A 19,388-nucleotide genomic window follows, 5' to 3' on the forward strand; every position below is an offset into this window, starting at 1 on the left:
CTGCCTTATGCAAGGGGCAGCAAATCACAAGAGCAGCGCTGGCAAAAATCACGAAGCGGGAAAATCTGCGAAGCCAGCCAATGCTTCTACGTAGCTCCATCTTTATTTCAGACATCACGATATATCACGATGTTTAGCTGGTGATCTATCACGATGCTGAAGACCAGCTATCGCCCAGCCCAATCTCAGATTTTTAACAATTATGGAGTTGAGGCGATAGCTCATTTCCTTGTTGACTTCCACTGACTCCTAGGTTCAAGGGGCCCAGCATGGTCGCAATCCATCCATCCCATCTCTTAGACTCTTATGAAGCACCATGCAGAGTTTGCAGAAAATTGAGCAGGGGGAGGGGCAGGTTCTGCTGATTCTCTCGACTCAAGTGTAAAAAAAAGTCGTTATGGCGGTCACCATCGCACCACCACATCGGCATCCATTCTCCACTGTTTATTCTAGGAAAGACCTGCAAGCCTTAAACAGAAAGGAGACCTCTCTGTTATATAAGCCTAACATAACATCCGCCATTGTTGTCTGTCTTCCTGGCTTTGGCTTCAGGCTCAACTCTGCTATTTTTTTTTTTTATAAACAGCAGAAAGCCGCTCAGGTGCTCACCAGAGGAAACTTCTACTGCCTCGGGTTAACAGGGAAAAATACCGGTTTTTATTTCAATACTGTAAACACAGATTGGCACTGCATGTAACCGCATCCACTTCTGTACGCCCCCTGACTAGCTTGCATTAACACCTGCCACCTTGAAGAAAAGGCCTGGGAAGGTGAGGATGCAAACTTGCCTGATTTGTGGGTGCTTGTGAGTTTGTGGAACTGAAACGCCCACTTTCCTCAAACCAATGGGTGTGTGAGTGTGTGTGTGTGTGTGAGAGAGAGATAGAGATATCTTATGCCCACGAAAGCATACTCGAAAAATAAATAAAAACTGGTAAAGACCGCTGTGCCACACTGTTCTTTCCCTTCAACTTTTGTTTATTGATGTACTGAACATGAAAAAGTACAAAGGATCCAAACACAAAAGAAAACATGTACAGCCTCTTTTTTTTTTAAATACTCAACAGAATATATTTTGTTTTCTACTCCAACAGATGTGAATTAAGTCATACTGTACAACTTCAAATAAATACCAGCCTTACATTTTATTAAGTGCTCTGATAAACAGTGCAAAGTGAAGCCCAACAGTTGCATGCCTTCTCCTCAATGCCCCCCCTTTTTAAATTTTAATTTTTACTATAGTCGTATAAAGTGGCGAAGGTTGCAGGTACCCACCACCACAATGGAACTCAATCACCTTTTGAAGCACAGGAAATTTGTGTTAACGCAGATCCCAAAACGAGTGTGGGATTGGGATTAAGCCATTTGATCCGAGGAGCGCTGAACGAGTCCGGCATGAGAAAAGTCGTTTTGTCACTTTAGCACACTTTATTCTCTCGCAGTTTTGTTTTTGTTTTTTTTAAATGTACTGTACTATACTGAAAATTTTATTAACTACAATTCTTTTCTTAAAAAATAAAGAATCGGAAAGCAACTGCAAATATCATGTACAAGAATGTTATATGCATAGCACATTGCTTGGTTCTAAGGGGAAGCGAATGAGCATCTCAAGTTTATACAAAAAGCAGGACGGATCTATATAGTTTGTCAGTGCATCCTGGAAAAGGCTCTGCGGCCTTCAGCTTTTTAAAAAATTATTATAAGCTAGATGCTAATCAGAAAATATTTGTACTTTTTTTTTGACCTTAAATTTCTTCCATACATGGTAAAGTCTTTATTATTTTTCCCCAAATAAGTGTTTTTAAGCGTCATACAAAGTTAAATTTCAATAGCATACAGGTATTTATGATTCTGGTATGAAAAATGTAAGGAATTTGTTCAAAACCTATGGTTATACTCATTTTTTTTTTTTTACCACAAACATATTTATAAACAAAAATGTAGCATCACCATAAACAGCTGAAGCTAGACTATCTACAGACAAAATTTGCAACGTATCTGATACACCGTAAATTCAAGTCCTCAGGACAACAGAAATGAATTAAGCAGACCTCAAGTAACAATCTTAATGCCATTTATACAAAGGAAAAGGAAACATACAAAAACATTCAGAATTTTTGAACATCACTTGGCATGTTAAATAAGGGAAAACGAAAAAACCAGAAGGAAACTCAAAAGTCATCAGCTGAAAAGAGGTTCATAAAACAAACAAACAAAAAAAGATATTATTTACATTACACAAAGCTCAGGTGTTAGCCTTGAACGTAACTCTCAAAATACTTTCAAATATATCCAACGCAAGACTGCTTCTTCCCTGGTCTGCCATTGGTGCAAACCGTGTGCAAACATCTTTTGTATTTTTTATTTTTTAAGACAAAACAATTCTTCAAACAATACTGGAAGTACATCACTAAACACCATGAGCTCTATCTGAAGGGAATTCTATAGGAAGAACAGATTTTTTTTCCCCTATCTCAGTTAATTTAAATTTCTTGCCTGCTCTTATATACTTTTAATATTTTTTTTCCTTCTCATTTTTTGTTTCAAAACCACACAAGTTAATGTGAGCCGCCTATCACATAGTAACCAGGATGTTCAGAGACTGCACCAACGATTACAAAATCAAAACCAGCAGTGCATTTGTCAGTGATTCCAACTTCTTGAGTAACAAAGATCTCTAAAGAATTTCTACATCATAAATCTCTCTAAAGTGTTTCCCCCCCCCTCCCAAACCACTGCAAATTTCCTGGTAAGTTTTAAAAGCTCACTAGGTGTCATATGAAGAGATTTCTCAAAGTATTCAAGTCAAAATATTTGTTCCAGGACCTGTAAAAAGTTTCTCCAAATTTTCTCTTTTTTATAAAAATAGATGCTTTGTTTTGTTTTTTTTGTTTTTAAACCCACATCAAAGAGGCTCTTATCTCTTTGGCAAGGTAACTGCTTTACGAAAAGTTCTCCGTTAATCTTACAATAAGCTTTTTATAATGCACCAAACCCCCCCCTTCCCCCAGACCCAAATAATAATTACAAAATAAATACTTTCAAACTTTATAAATAAAAATGTAAACTTCGAAACACTTTTCTTGAACAGACTAAACTGCAAGGCATTAAAGTGTAAATCAAGCACAACGAAAAAGACGAAACTTAACTCAAGGATTGTTAACACAAAGCCTCAATTTAAACTACTCACAGGTTCAAGGCAGTCGTGTAAAATAAATCGTTTTCCCTTAAGCTCAAACATTTTTAAAAGGTTCCGCCTTCTTCAAGGAAGGCAATAGTAAGCATTGTGACAGGTAAAAACCCTGTACCTCTTGTCCATATTCAAACATAAGATATTTAAGAAGTTTTTTTTTTGTTTAAATTCAAATACTAGCAATAAAAAATCTCGCATATTTCTTAGGATGCTAGTCTTTTACCCCCGCCCGCCCCCCATCTCAACACTGACTTACAAAGACATTTACTAATGTATAAAGTTTCTTTTAACTTGCCTTTGTCGAATAAGTTTTCAAATATAAACTGGGCCGAGGGCAACTCATTAGGCTTTGTGCGTTTTGTTTGTTTTAAACGAGACCTGCAAAACTCTGTCTCCAAGGCGGTATCCGTTCAGGCTGGCGATAGCCATGGCCGCCTCGTCATAGTTTGTCATAGTCACAAATCCAAAGCCTTTGCACTTGTTTGTGTTGAAGTCGCGGATGACCTTCACGTTGGTGACCGCCCCGAAGGGTCCGAACATTTGCCACAGGATGCTCTCGTCTGCATCGGGAGCTAAATTGTAAACAAAAATGCACCATCCGGTCCCCGCATGTCCCGGGATATTGATCCCAGCCAAACTGGTCATTCCATCAATGGTCATTGGAGAAAACCTACTAACCAACGGAGAGGAGCACACACACAACAGAGAGAAAGAGAGAGAGAGAGAGAGACAAAAAGGAGATTTTTTATTTTAAGGAGAAGGCTAGTTCAGAACATGAATTTAAAAATGCACTCTTACTTCCACACGGTATCAACATGCTGCGCAAGTTAAAACTGAGAGCCTTTCTGCCTAGTTTTGTGCCTCAAGTATGCACTGGTGGAACGGCCTGTGTTTGGGGGTGCCAACTTGAATGAAATATTGGGGAGGGCCAGGTAAGTTCCGCCACACATAATCGATCACGTGACACAGAACATGCACACACCATGTGAATGGCAATGGCCATCAACTCCAGGAGGCCCTGGGCTCCTTCAAATATTTTTGGGGGGGTTGGTGGCGAAGGGATCTCGGCCCCCAGGAGTTGGCTCCTCTGCAAACATTCATTGTTGCAGCGCAGCAGTTTTCAAACTAGGTAGCGCAGGACACACCGGCACAACTCAAGAAAAATGCACGGCAAGGAATTATCATTAAAGCTTTTGTCGGGCTTCGCAGATCCCCTTCGACAAGACTATTCTGCTGTTTGCCTGCGTTGGGCCTCAAACTTGCTCAGCGCTGAGGCATGAAAGAATTATGTGTCTCCTGGAGGGAACCTGCTGTGGCTCAACACTTCTCAGCTTGGGGTGGGTGTCCCTCCAGTCTTTTTTTTTTTAGTCACGGTGAGTGGCGTGTGCCTCAAAGCCATTTGAGGAATTCTGAAAGTGTCGGTGCCTGGAAGCCAGCGTTAAAGTTTCACGCTGCTGCAAGCCGGAGCAGCACTTTTAGGTCGAAGAAAAAAACAAAGGTATCCTCCTTCAGCTTCCTCATACAGTTAAAAATGAGGCAAATTGCAGCCCTCCTCACCAATTCACCTTCTCAGGAAATCACCTTGCCGCTACACAGAAGTCGAAGGAAAAAGCTCCCCCAAGCGGGCAAAACGTTGGCCTAGCGCTGGTGTCAATATTTTTTGTGAAGAAGTTTAATAAAATTAAGTTATCTGTAGGCTGTACTCTTATTGTACACCTCCAATGCAGATATGGTCTTCTAATCCTTTCTTCTGCAGTGAAGTTATCTCCTGCGAGATGCCAGTCCTCCATTTCCTGAATATTTTTGTTTTCGTTCTTTTATTATAGCCTTGTGAACTATCAATTGCTCGAAGATCCCCCTTGTCTTATGGTGCAGTATCTAGTTGGACCCCTGCTGCCCTAGGAAGATGTCAACAGTGACACATCTGGTTAACAGCGACACATTATTTAGTTTCTAGTTGTCCACACCTTTCCTTCCTTTCGGGACACTCAATGTGGCGTTTGCGGACTGGTCAAACTTTGCCTTAGCCACAAAAGCAAGAACAAAAGTGTCCCTAAGACAACTGGGTATTAGAAATCCAAATACTTGTCTCTTTTTAAAAAATGCAGATCTGCAATGAAATATCTACTTCAGCCCTTCACTATTTGTGAAGCTCCAGTCCCTTGGCTGCAATACAGTGGTGCCTCACAAGACGAAATTAATTCGTTCCGCGAGTGTTGTCGTATAGCAGAAATTTCGTCTTGCGAATCACGGTCGGAGGAAGCGCGGTTTTACGGGGGGGGGGGACCCGCAAAAAGTTTTCGTTTTGCGAGTCGCGGCCATAGGAAAATTCATCTTGCGAGTCACCCTTTCATTAGCGAATGCCTTTTGTCTAGCGAGTTTTTTCGTCTAGCGAGGCATTCGTCTTGCGAGGTACCACTGCACCCTGCAGGATGCGTTAAGATTTACCAATACATGTGAAGTACCAGTACTAAAGAATTGCACCCGCATTACGTAGCCATTACTGCACCAAGTCAGTTGGTTAGAGTGTGGAGCTCAATGTGCCAATGTTGCGGGCCAGATCCCCTTATGGGACAATTGCATATTCCTCCATTGTAGGGGGTTGGACCAAATGATCCCCACAGGATCCCTTCCAATTCCATGGATCTATGACCATCTACTGGCACAGATACAATACTGTTGGCACTGGTAGGAAAGGCAAATAAGCAAAACTCTAGCGCAGAAAGGCCCTGAGTTGTTGCAGAATGCTAGAATGATACAAAGGCAATGCGATAAAAGACTAATAAAATGCCAGCCATTAACTGAAAAAGACAAATACCACTGAAAACAATGCTGGAAGCTGTTGAAAATTATGGATGTGATGACGAGACAGAATGTGTTAAGTGATGTACTGAAATGAAAATAGCTTTGGTTTAATGTCTGAACATGCAGAGACAATTCAACTTAAATTAAGCTCCAAAGTACGTTCAACTCAAAACAGTATAATTTGTATTATTAGGAAGGGTTAAGCGTTATGGACCTAACACAATTCTTCATTACCTCTTTACTCCATAAGCCATATTGAGCAGATTGTCCAACCTGCAAAACACATTTAGCAAAGTGTTCAGTCTTTGGATCGTCTACCTTCAAGTGCAAGTTGCTAGTTGGGTCTTGAATGGCTTCTCACAGAACAGACTTACAAGGCTGAAGATGCACAATCAATATATATTACCTGCATCCTTCTCTGCCCTCCCCCCCCCCAAGAGATATCCTGCAAGTATCCCCACAAAGCCAGCCTTGATTAAATTTCCATTAGGTGTTTATGCAAAAGAGCAGCTCAGTTTCCAGGAGGACATAGAACAAGGTTTTCTAATTCCACGCTACCAAGACAAATTAGGGTTTTGCTTTTAAAGTGACAGAACACACGCATTACAATACTGGTTCAGAAAATGAGTTTCACACAGAAGTCTTTACATGAGGGTCCAGACCATTTTGTCCACACTCCCACTCCATTATCGGAAAGCCCTTTGGGCTGAAACACGTATTAAGTTACTCTGCACACGTTTCCTAAAGTCCGTTCCTCAAGATTTCCGACGACAAGACGTTACCTTCTCGTACCACAATTAAATATCGTGCCCCGGGTTTCTCTTCAAATGTTTATAAATGTTATATACCCTGCACAGCCACTTGCTTCAATGTCAACCGTGCTGCCACAAACTGCAAACATTTTCTACCGTGCCAGCGTAACTTGCACAAAGGAATGCCGATTTGATTTTACTTTTAACCCTTTTGCAAAGCAAGAAGCTTTATGCTCAGTCAGAGTGACAGAGATACCGTTTGGGTTAATACTTGTCCCCATCACTTATTGTTGAGAATTCAGGAGCCACACTTGAGAACATATACACTTACTGTGCAGGGGGGGGGGAACCACCTCCTCCTGCCCATCCCATATTAACTATAGCTGAGTGCAGGCATAGGCAAACTCGGCCCTCCAGATGTTTTGGGATGATGCGAGTTGTAGTCCCAAAACATCTGGAGGGCCGAGTGAAAGGTTGGCACCAGCCGTTACTACAATTAATACTAAGTCACTTTAATCTGCTCTCAAAATGGACGGGGCGATCGCAGGACCAACTCTGCGTTGCAAAAGCCTGGCAACATTAACCCCGCCATGTGGGAATCCCTTGCAGATGACCGCAGGGCCCTGGAGACAATCGGTGAGGTCAGGTCTCCGCAGCAGTGACCAGAGGAGGAATGACCGCTGGCGGGAATGCAGAGAGAAGAAACACCATGATGCACTCGTACCAGCACAACGGGATGCCTTCCCCATCTGCAACAAAACATGTCTCTCCTGTATCGGTCTCCACAGTCACAGCAGGCGCCATAACTCTCCATCGGTTTGACGTCACCCTGAAGGCACACACTCTTCCATTTTCTCCCAAGATGGATGGATGCCAACCAACGGGGGGAAGAGTGGAAGTGAAAAGATTTCCCTTAGCGCTGCCTTCTGCTCACAATGATGGATGCAACACTAAGCTGCTGCTGACTTGGGATTTTAAAACACACACACACACACACACACACACACACACACCTATTTCTGAGCCTTGACTAAAGCAGGAGTGGTTTGGGGACTTGGCCAACCCTCACACACCGAGAGCTCTAGTAATCCTGCCGATGTCTTCAGAAGAGAGGCAATCATTCATGCATCATCCTTGAGAACGGGCACTTCAGCAGCCCTCGAGAGCGATGGTGACAGGTCCTCCCTCTTCGGAAGGAAGAGTTCATCCGAACACGGAAGGGCTAACGAACATGCTGCTGATAGCTTCACAGGCAGCTGAGCAGCGCTGTTAATGTGCGGCCGGAAACCAACACAGAGCACACACATACAATATGGAACTAAGCTGCGGGAGAGTTATTATATAATGGAAATCAACTGAAAAATCACCTGAGGTCCTTGATGAAGCCCAGGGAACCCATGTAAGGTATAAATCTGTGGGGAAAACTAAAAATAAATGATGCATATGGCCCACAAGCTAGCCAGGGCTTGTTTGTCAATTAAAGACTTAGACTTGGGGTGGACAGGTCTGCAAAAGCACAGGAAAGAATGCGGCAGTCTTGAAGCATAGTATCTAAACCAGGGATAGGCAAACTCTGCCCTCCAGATGTTTTGGGACTACAGCTCCCATCATCCCTGACCACTGGTCCTGTTAGCTAGGGATGATGGGAGTTGTAGTCCCAAAACATCTGCAGGGCTGAGTTTTGCCTATGCTTGGTCTAAACCCTGAGAATCAGAGAGGTGAGTGATGAGGCCACTAGCCTTTTCCCCAAATGTAATGCTCTGTTTATAAAATGTTTATTGCATCTCTGATTTTTTTGTACTGCAAGCCACTCCGGGAATTCCGAGACCCAACATATAAATTTCCATAATTAATAAATGATAAAACTTAAGTGGCAATATGTAACAAAACTGATTTGTTTTCATCCTGCCTTTCAAATGTGCTCGCAACCATAATTAAAAGCAGTTTTAAAAGTACAAATTGGTGAGCAGTCCCTTTTGAGTTTAATGAAAGATCCTGACTTCCTAAGCATAAAAGTTACAGGTGGGTAGCCGTGTTGGTCTGCCATAGTCGAAACAAAATAGAAAATTATTTCCTGTAGCACCTTAGAGACCAACTGAGTTTGTTCTTGGTATGAGCTTTCGTGTGCATGCACAGGTATCTGAAGAAGTGTGCATGCACACGAAAGCTCATACCAAGAACAAACTCAGTTGGTCTCTAAGGTGCTACTGGAAAGAATTTTCTATTTTGTTAAGCATAAAAGTGTCTGCTTTACTGGCTTCTTTTGAAGGAAATTTAATTCCCGTAACAAGGTAGTCACCTTCCGAGGAAGTGGCTCATGGATCAATCCTGCTTTAGTCCCATTATTTAGAAAAAGGAGCATCTACAGGCTACAAAATACATTGGGGTCTTTGTTCATGATTCATTTGTCCCATTATCAAGCCAGCCACAGAGGTCAGATGGCCATCTGTCATGGATACTTTAGATTCCTGCATTGCAGGGGGTTGGACAAAATAACTCTTGGTTTCCCTTCCAACTCTACAATTCTATGATAGCAACATTCATACAGTCATACCTCGGAAGTCGAAAGGAATCCGTTCCAAAAGTCCGTTCGACTTCCAAAACGTTCGGAAACCAAGGCACGGCTTCCGATTGACTGCAGGAAGCCGTGTCGGATGTTTGGGTTCCAAAGAACGTCCACAAAACCGGAACACTCACTTCCAGGTTTGCAGCGTTCGGGAGCTGAAACGTTCGACTCGCAAGGCGTTTGGGATCCAAGGTCCGACTGTATGTGTTTCTGCCCATAATTCCCTGCCCAACACAAGCCACTTCCACACGGAACACGTCCGCACTTTGACCCAATTTCCGCACCCAAAACTCCTAATAAGAAGCTCTGTTTTAGACCTAGCTATCGCAACCTTCAAATATCTGTGGGTAATTATGCACAAACTAATTTGCACAATTATAGAAGTAAATGGAAGACTATGTTAAGCACTTGATGTTATCAAGCCTATGGAATAAATTACTTAATTACGCAAATTGTTCAAGTGAAGGGAAGTTGTCACTATGAAAACAGTCTGATCACCTCAACATGAGATGTATGAGAAGTGACATTGCCTTGGAATTAACAGTTTTCCTTTAATGGAAAGAAATCCTCTGGAGATGAAAAAACCATCCGAAAACTGGAAGTAGTGCGAGAGGAACACGGCTTCTTATGTCCCTCGGTTGCCTTTGGCGAAAACATGTCTTGAATAGCCTCCGAAACCACATTACAGTCGTACCTCGTGTTACGAATGCTAGGTGTTGCATTCGTCACGGGTTACGGACATGCCGAATCCGGAAGTACTGGAACAGGTTACTTCTGGGTTCAGCGGTTCGCACATGCGCAGATGTGGCGCTTCAGGATGCGGACCTTTCAGGTTACAAACGGGGCTCCAGAATGGATCCCGTTCGTAACCAGAGGTACCACTGTACACAGGTCGATGTTTCCCTCATCTCACTGTTGCCCCTGGTGAGACTTTAAAAAAAAAACACAAACCTGCGAAACTACAGCTCACCTCAGTCTAGACGTGATTGTGGGCTGAGCAAGCAAATCATGAGCATCAACAGGTTTTTAAAATCATTTTTGCAACCCAAAAAAATCTATTGCCTATGCTTGCCTTACAGCAAATTTCATAGCTAAACTGACATGTGATACATCATAATCAAATAAATTTTGTGAATGCCAAAAGATACACATCTCTTCATTTTGGGGAGGCAGGGGGATACACATGGATTCTGTCAATTCGGTAATTATCTAATATAATAATAATAATAATAAATATTTCTAGCCCGCCCATCTGGCTGGGTTTTCCCAGCAACTCTGGGCGGTTTTCAACAGAACATTAAAAACCGAATAAAACTTCAAACTTTAAAAACTTCCCTAAACAGGCCTGCCTTCAGATGTCTTCAAACATTCATTGAATTAATCTGAGATTGTCAGTATGAAATTAACCACACGCACAAAGTTCTGGACGTTTACTTGGTCAGTGGCCAGAGACAGAATATTTTTAAGGCGGAGTGTTTGTTGCTCTTGAATGCTTGCTTCAGTGTGTCCCAAAAGTCTGCCCCATACAACCTTTCAACTCTTGCTATCACCCTTTCAGTGATGATCAGTGTAGCTATTATTCCGATTTGACAGTCTCTTAGTTCCAAGTGCTCCCATTTTCCTGTGCTTTAATCCAAAACATGCCACTACCAACTAGTAAGAGGGGCAAGAGCAATACTATATCTGCAAACAAACACAATCCATGTATTTCTATAATGAAGACCATTATTCCGAACCCTGAAATTTTTATATACTTGACACTCAAAACTTCTACATGCTATTTTAGCTGCAAAGAAATAACCTTGACTGATGAAGCATAAATGCCAATGTTTTGGGGGGTTGGGCCAATGGTAGCTGCATTAATGAATGCAGGATTCACACTTTCCCAAATCAACCTGAGACAGCCATTAAGATATCTCTTTAAGTATACAGTTTTTAAAGCTTTTTTGTGCAAGTTTTACTTAAGGTTTCCATGCTTTATAATTCATTTACAATAATTATCCTACTGCCCTTTTTTGTTTACTAATAGTGAGCTGCACTGGGAACTAAGGCTGGGCGATGAATCGATAGAGCGTCCAAAACCACTTCAAAGTCCATTTCATGATTATAGGTTTAAAGTCGATAACCAATTTAAAGTCCATATCGTGCTATAGGTTTCATCATGTTTGACCTGACAATATATTGCAAATCACGATGTGTGCGTGTGTGTGATGCAAAAATCACAATGTGGGGGGAAAGCCAGCCTGTGCCTCTACATAGGTAAAGGGACCCCTGACCGTTAGGTCCAGTCACGGACGACTCTGGGGTTACGGCGCTCATCTCGCTTTAATGGCTGAGGGAGCCGGCGTACAGCTTCCGGGTCATGTGGCCAGCATGACTAAGCCGCTTCTGGCGAACCAGAGCAGCGCACGGAAACGCTGTTTACCTTCCCGCCAGAGTGGTACCTATTTATCTACATGCACTTTGACGTGCTTTCGAACTGCTAGGTGGGCAGGAGCAGGGACCGAACAACGGGAGCTCACCCCGTCGCGGGGATTCGAACCGCCGACCTTCTGATCGGCAAGCCCTAGGCTCTGTGGTTTACACCACAGCGCCACCCGCGTCCCTGCCTCTACATAGCTCCAGCCTTATTTCAGACATTGTGATATATCAGTATTTCACCATGTTTAGCTGGTGATATACCACGATGTTGAAAACCAGCTATCTTCCAGCCCTACTGGGAAGTTACATTTATGTGAATATTTCCTAGACTCATGGTGGCCCAGAAATCGAGCAGCCGAGTAGCAGCTGGAGTATCTGAGAACTTGCAGAAAACTTATTAGGGCGAGGCAAAGGTACATGTTAAATCTTGTCTATTTTACTCCATTCTAAATATAACTTTAAATGTAACGTTCGTAGGGAGGTTAAGGTATAAATACTGCAGTTCTAGACACTGGCATATGCACAGTGGGAATCCTCTAAAATCTTGGATAAGACCCTACACTTAGAAATGAGAGCTCACATTAAAAGAAACCAGCATAATTCTCAAATCACTTCAGAAGTCAGAGTGAGAGGCTACAGGACATTTACGGATTCCAAAGGCTGCAGAACATTTATGTAATGTGGGAAAGGATAAGATGGGCCAACCATTATCAAGGAAAACTGTACTATTCTGGCAACTTCCAGAACAAGAAAGACAGCAAAAGTGCTGATACATGCTTCCTACTCTAGTATAAAGCATAAAAAACCTGTGCTGTGTTTTAATTAAGCTGTTGAGCAAAGTGTTTGGGCATGATGTAATATGCCATCAGAAACATGGGTCCAAGTGAAACTGATTGTCTTAATTTTTAATTGAAATTTTAATTAAAATGGAAAGTTTTAATTGAGGGAACTGTGTAAGAGGACATTTATCAACTTCTGTGACTAGTTATCTGTGCTAGAGCTGTTATACATAGGTGTCACAGTGTCGGGGTGGGGTGGGGGGATTCCAGTGCCAGATTGGAGCTGATTAAGCACACCTGAACATCTTCTGCATTGCATCACGAGCTATCCTATCCCTGCAGTGAATAGGCTACAATCCTCAGGACAGGCCCGTGCAGAGCTTGTCTGAATCCCAGGACGGGAGTCTTGTTAGAATACAGTTATAAACGCAAACAAAAAAAGCAGATGGTCCCCAGCGGGTTAAGAACTTAATTCATTCTGGAGGTCCGTTTTTAACCTGAAGCACCACTTTAGCTAATGGGGCCTCCCACTGCAGCCGTGCGATTTTGTGGGAATGTTTTGGGATGCAGGAGAGGATGTATTGTTTAAGATATCCTATTCCAACTTGTGTTAACAAATCCCAGAACATAGCAGAGTCTTACATTCCCCTTTTAGACACACACACAGCGGATAGCTTGCTCAGGTTCGCTAGAACTTCTGTAATAAATGTCCTGGTATTTTCCCCTTCTAATCCCTCTCAAAATAAGACACTACGCAGTCTTCTATAAAAGCATAAAAAGAGTTTACTTACATAGATCATCCTGTTCACAATAAGATCCCAGAAGGCAGACTCTTAGCTTAGAAAATAGTATGCATGTGGGAGATAATCTCCATACGGGAAAAAGCCCCTTTGTCCTCTCTTGACTGGAAGCCAAGAGAACATCTTTGCCCTAACTAGATGTTGCTCTGTTGAGGAGCCGATCCAAAATAGAGAAAGATGGTGGCCAGCCTGTGGTTTTGCTTACCTGCCCAGGTGAGGCCACACCCATCTCCAGTTACACAGAGGAATTCTATCCCAGCCCAGGAGAAACAGCAAGTTCCGACTGGCTGGCCTAGAGTTCTCCTGCTATGTCCACTCTAGCAATGTTGTATTTGACTGCTCCCATGTTTCACATCCCACAGATTTCTGCTCTCATCCTGAAGCAAAGTTCTTAACCCAAGGTACGCGGAGTCTGTAACCTGAAGCATCTGTAACCTGAAGTGTCTGTAACCCGAGGTACCACTGTAGTGTCAAGAACTAGAACCGGAGGTGCCGAAGTTCTCCTGTGTCACATTCAAATAATGGCTTCAAGGGCTTGTGAAAAGCCTGAATTCAACTAGAGGACAACTTTGAAAGCTGCTGGAATCAAGTTGTGAGCCTTAAGTTCCCTGCCCGCTACCAGCCCATGCTGTTCCACAAAATGGCAGTAGGAGTAGCAGTGAACACAGAGGGAAGGTAGTTTGGCCACCTCCTCTATTTTTTCCACTTTGATACACTGAGTAGCAGGTACGCTGGGTTGTAAGTCCATAGGCCAGTGAGAAATATAGCTTACTACACTTGAAGTCCTAGAGAGAAACACGTCCTTCTCCTTTCCCTGTGTGCCATCACTGTTTCCTGACATTGCTACGCGATGGAAGACAATGGAATGGGGGGGGGGTTCTGATTTTGCGTGTTTCGGGGTCTGTAGCGCGGGTACAGCAACCCCCTTGCCTGAAATCGCCGGAGTCTCTCGGAGCTGAGAAGACTCCCGACTGTCAGGAATGGCGCCCCACTGGAAGTCGTCCTGATTTTTTAACGGGCTCTGGGTTGGGTTCGGAAGAAAAGACTTCCAATTTGGGGGAAAGGACTTTGAAAATCTCCAAGTCCATCTGGGGTGAGCCAGGCAGATCTTGCCCATCCTCTAGGCCAGGGGTAGTCATGGTTGCACACTCCATTTATTTGTTGGACTACAACTCCCATTATTCCTAACCGCTGGCTCTGCAGACTGGGATGATGGGAACTGGAGTCCCAACAACATCTAGCGGGCACCAACTCATTTGAAAACTTAATAGCGGGGGGAAACCACTCCTGTTCACAAAATCAGTGCTGAAGGATGCCTTGGCAACGAAGGCCAACATCTTCTCTCTCTTTGATTTCAAACTTTAAGAAAGGTACAGTGGTCAAAGCAAGCCTATTCTGGAAGTTGTTAAGGAATGCAGGTGCCCAGAGTTAATGGCCGCTCTCAGAATTCATCCCAACATTTCCCAGCAAGTATTGCGTATTCCAGGACACAACGCCACATTCCCCCTTCAGATCCAGCTGCCGCCACTCAGAACGCAATGAGTATCACTCACAATTTGTAAGCTTGCAGGTGATCTAGGGGAAAGCTGGGATCGTGGAGAAAGACTGCTCAGGGGGTTCGGAGAGGCCACGGGGGCATTGTGCGTGTCCCAACCCTGGCGGTCGCCATTTCTGCAGGAGTTTATTTACCTCTTTCTTTTTCATGTCAGTGCAGCCATTCCCCAATGGCCTTAACTTCAGGCACAGTGCATTCTGGGTTTCCTCTTCTGAGCACTGCTACCTCTGCCCCGGCAACTCAGTACTGGAGCAGGCATTCTGCCTATGGAGAAAGGGCAAGTCTACTTTTATTCAATATTCAGCGGCTTGACAAGAGTATCCTTTGATGAAAAAACTAACAGAAACACCAAAACCAAAAGAAAATCTCTAGGAAGATTAGAAAAAATCCACTGAATACTGAATAAAATCAACTGCCTTTTGTCTGCTCCGATAGCAGAGCTCGCCAGGACGGACGCTATATATCGGCGAGGACCGGGTGGAGAGGGTGGCAGTACAGTGGTACCTCGACTTACGAATTACTCGACATACGAATTTTACGACTTACGAATTGACATCCGTTGGTGGTTTTAGATGGGGTTTACTCGACTTACGAATTTTAGATGCCGTTTACTCGACTTACGAATTTTTCCGAATTTTTTGTTTCCAATGCATTCCTATGGGGGAAATCGCTTTTTTCGACTTACAAATTTTTCGACCTACGAATGTGCATTCGGAACGGATTAAATTCGTAAGTCGAGGTACCACTGCATTTAAGTTTTGGGAGTGATTATCGAGCAGGGAATGACTTGGAGCGCAAATACTACTGCTCTGGAAAGAAGGCCCAGCAGAGTAATTTATTTCCTCAGACTTTTAAAGAACAATCTGAGTGAGAGACTGCTGGTGTCCTTCTATCGAGGCTCCATAGGGAGCATTCTTACACATTGTATTTGTGCTCAGTTTTCCTGTTGAACAGCCATGGAAGAGGAAGGTACTACAGAAGGTCATAACCACAGCCCGAAAAATTATTGGCCATCCTCTGCCATCTTTGGAAGAACTATACAGTTCACGTTGCCTTAAAAAAGTAAACAATATTTTACAGGATCCATCTCATCCAGGATATAGTCTTTTTTGCACCACTGCCTTCGGGCAAGAGATATAGAACAATTAGATCAAGAACAAATAGATGGAAGAATAGTTTCTACCCAAGAGCTATATAACCATCTTAAATGCTGTAACCAGATCATATGACCTTAGAGAGTTGTGATGGGTGTGTGCGTATGTGCATGTGTGGCTGACAATGTGTTTTTTTGTGCTGTTTTGGTTTTTATGGGATGGCATCCAATTTCTTTGTACTTGTACAACGTTGTACTTGTACAATGACAATAAAGAAATCTTATTTTAAGGATGAACAAAGTTAATGGAACAAAACACAAAGAAGTTGCCTGGATTTAGTTTAAGTATGCCATTGGCCAGGTGCTTAGTTGAAACATTAAAATTAAAGTTACAGGTAGGTAGCCGTGTTGGTCTGCCATAGTCAAAACAAATAGAAAATCTTTCCAGTAGCACACGAAAGCTCATACCAAGAACAAACTCAGTTGGTCTCTAAGGTGCTACTGGAAAGAATTTTCTATTTTGTTAAGCATAAAGTGTCTGCTTTACTGGCTTCTTTGAAGGAAATTTAATTTCCGTAACAAGGTAGTCACCTTCCGAGGAAGTGGCTCATGGATCAAGCCTGCTTTAGTCCCATTATTTAGAAAAAGGAGCATCTACAGGCTACAAAATACATTGGTCTTGTTCATGATTCATTCGTCCCATTATGCGATAGGAATCCAATGTCTTTGTTCAGACCAGGTCTCTCCGTGGTTTTGAGTTTGGTAATGAGTTTGGTCTGAACAAAGATATTGGAGTCTTATCTCATTATACATGACCAAGCTATCTTTACCCATCTTTACCCTTGCTTTTTCCTTTAGGACTAATTGCAGTCGTTAACAGTCATCAACAGGTTTTCCACACCCATCAGCCAATCCCCCATTCCCACCACCCTCCTGAGTAATACCCCTCCTCACTCTCTCACCATATATAAGGGTCTGGTGATTTCTATTTCAGTGTATCTGAAGAAGTGTGCATGCGCACGAAAGCTCATACCAAGATAAGGTGCTACTGGAAGGAATTTTTAATTTTGATTAAAATTAAAGTCCTGGCAACGCCTAGGTGCCCCCCCCCCCAAAATGTGAGTATTCTGCTTCTCTTTGAAGGACAACCAAATCATACAATTCTGTTTTTGCTCTAGTTTGCAGCGATTCTCGGCTGTCTCCAACTCTTTATAACCCTTCTGGAAAATGCGGATTCTAGTGCAAGCCATCGTCAAAGTTCAGAGCATGCATGTGCAAGTGTGCATATGCACACAACACAAAATCTCTCGTAGCACAGTGCTAAATAGAAAACCCCAAAGCAGTTACTGAATGTACATCAACACACTATTTGTTTCAATTCACACCATCTGTCCTTCTCAGTACACTAAAATATCACAAGAGAAAAACATATGGCTGCAAAGCTCTGTGCCACAGGAACAGAGACCCACACAAAAAACTGTGCAAACTACTTTAAAAAAAAAACACCAAAAAAAACCCAACCATTTTCCCCCACAGGAACAAAAGAAGAAAAAGGACAAGGTTAGAAGGAAGATCCAGAAAGTAGAGAAGAATGGACAATGTCCAAGGCAAACTTTTAAATAAAGAGAATTGTATGGTTGAGAAAGATGTCTGATTTAGTAGAATTATTTACTCCAGAAGTTTAAAAATAACCCTAAAATCCTGGTCGGAAAAAGAACGTTTCCCCATTTTTTTAAAGCGTTACTAATTAGCGGCTTAAACTCTTCTGTTTATAGCTGCCAACAGATTGCAGGGCTGTTAAGTTAAGTGTTTACTGCTATGCCTTCCAGACACACACAAAAAGTTTAAGAAACTCAGTAACTCTCATAGGAGGAAATGCAATTCCTACCACAGAGAGGACAGCCTGGTTCAAAGGAAAATTCGGACTGCATGGTTGGGGTCTCAAGAGGGTTTACCCTACATTTCCCGCTTACCTAAAACGTTGAGCCTGCTGAGCTAGAGGTCCGGGATACCTTCTGTTTGGAGACTGGTACAGCTGGGAAAGGATGGCCTGGTTGGTTTTTTGGCTTGGGTTGTTGGCGAACTTTACAGTGATTGGCTCTGTGGCACTTGGAGGTTTCTGTCCGTTCAAACCTTTGATGGCTTCCTCTGCCTCGATCCGCTTGTCAAACCGGATGAAGCCCACACCCCTTGAAACTCCTGCATAAAGGTAGTTAGAAGGCTGGTTCACTGCTCTCTTCCAAAACAATGCGACCCACCCAGCACCCCATTTTCACAGCTACATGTAAGCCAATGAGTCATAATAAATAAAATAAAATAAATAAAATAAAATAAAATAAAATAAAATAAAATAAAATAAAATAAAATAAATAAAATAAATAAAATAATAATAATAATAATTTTTTATTTATACCCAGCCCTTCCCGCCAAACCGGGCTCAGGGCGGCTAACACCAATAAAATCACAACAAAAAACATAAAACAATTCATCAAAATACAGATTAAAATACAATTTAAAATTTAATCTAGACTGCAGCCTCGTTTTTAAGAAGCCACCAACCACACCAAAAGAATGAAACATCGGGGTTAAACTGAAACCAACCCAAAGGCCAGGTGGAACAGCTCCGTCTTGCAGGCCCTGCGGAAAGATGCCAAATCCCGCAGGGCCCTGGTCTCTTGTGACAGACCGTTCCACCAAGTCGGGCCAGTACTGAGAAGGCCCTGGCCCTAGTTGAAGCCAACCTAGTATCCTGTGAAGTGAAGCAACGGAGGACAACACCAGCCTCAGAAGCGGTTCCCGCCCCCACCAGGTCGTAACACACTCGTTTCCCAACTTGGGTCTCCAGCTGTTTTTGGACTACAACTCCCATCATCCTAGCTATAGCAAGGCCAGTGGGTCATGGAAGATGGGAATTGCAGTGCAAAAACAGCTGGAGATGCTGGAGGCGACACAACAGTGGGCAGCTCAAGGAAGCCCCATCAACCGTGGTGCCTTCCCAAAAAAGCAAGCCTAGCGTGAGAGGCTAGGGTGAAGTCAGCAGGTTCCAGCAGGGGCATAGCAAGCCTTTGCGCTGCCCGGGGCGGGGGCGGCACAGAGGCACCCCCCTGGGGGAGGGGCACAACACGTGCGGTGTGACATCACGGCGCATGTGGATGCCGCTGAAAGGGGGAATTTCCCCCTTCCCATGGCTTTTTTTTCGGCACGAGGGGCGGGCCAGCGAGGAGGGAGCATCACGCTTGTCACTGGCATGACGCCCCCCTCCTTGCTGGCCCGCCCCTCGCACCGAAAAAATAGCCGCTGGAAGGGGGAAAAGGCGACATGCCTCCGTTCGGGGCCGCCTGGCGGGGCGGGCTAGGGTGAGCCGGCCAAAGTGTCACTCGCCCTCCCCTGGAACTCGGGGCAGCCCACCCCGTCCCCCTTGCTA

The 19,388-nt window shown here is 43.4% G+C and overlaps 1 protein-coding gene across 8 annotated transcripts in view; it reads right to left on the reverse strand.

Moving 5' to 3' along the window:
* Positions 1 to 2,726: 2,726 nt before the first annotated feature.
* ELAVL2 (ELAV like RNA binding protein 2) overlaps positions 2,727 to 19,388 on the reverse strand; it is a 153,448-nt gene continuing 136,786 nt past the window's right edge. For 4 of the 8 annotated variants that reach the window (XM_033173125.1, XM_033173123.1, XM_033173131.1 and 1 more), the window contains 3 exons: positions 17,938 to 18,163; positions 6,233 to 6,271; positions 2,727 to 3,866 (listed from right to left, as the gene is read on the reverse strand). In XM_033173125.1, the coding sequence (XP_033029016.1) occupies positions 3,536 to 3,866; positions 6,233 to 6,271; positions 17,938 to 18,163 (596 nt within the window). In that variant the 3' untranslated portion in view covers positions 2,727 to 3,535. The remainder of the gene's footprint in view (positions 3,867 to 6,232; positions 6,272 to 17,937; positions 18,164 to 19,388) is intronic. The other 4 variants (XM_033173126.1, XM_033173124.1, XM_033173130.1 and 1 more) reach the window with 3 other exon arrangements.

This window comes from Lacerta agilis, chromosome 16, assembly GCF_009819535.1.
Source record: "Lacerta agilis isolate rLacAgi1 chromosome 16, rLacAgi1.pri, whole genome shotgun sequence".
Lineage (NCBI taxonomy): Eukaryota > Metazoa > Chordata > Lepidosauria > Squamata > Lacertidae > Lacerta > Lacerta agilis.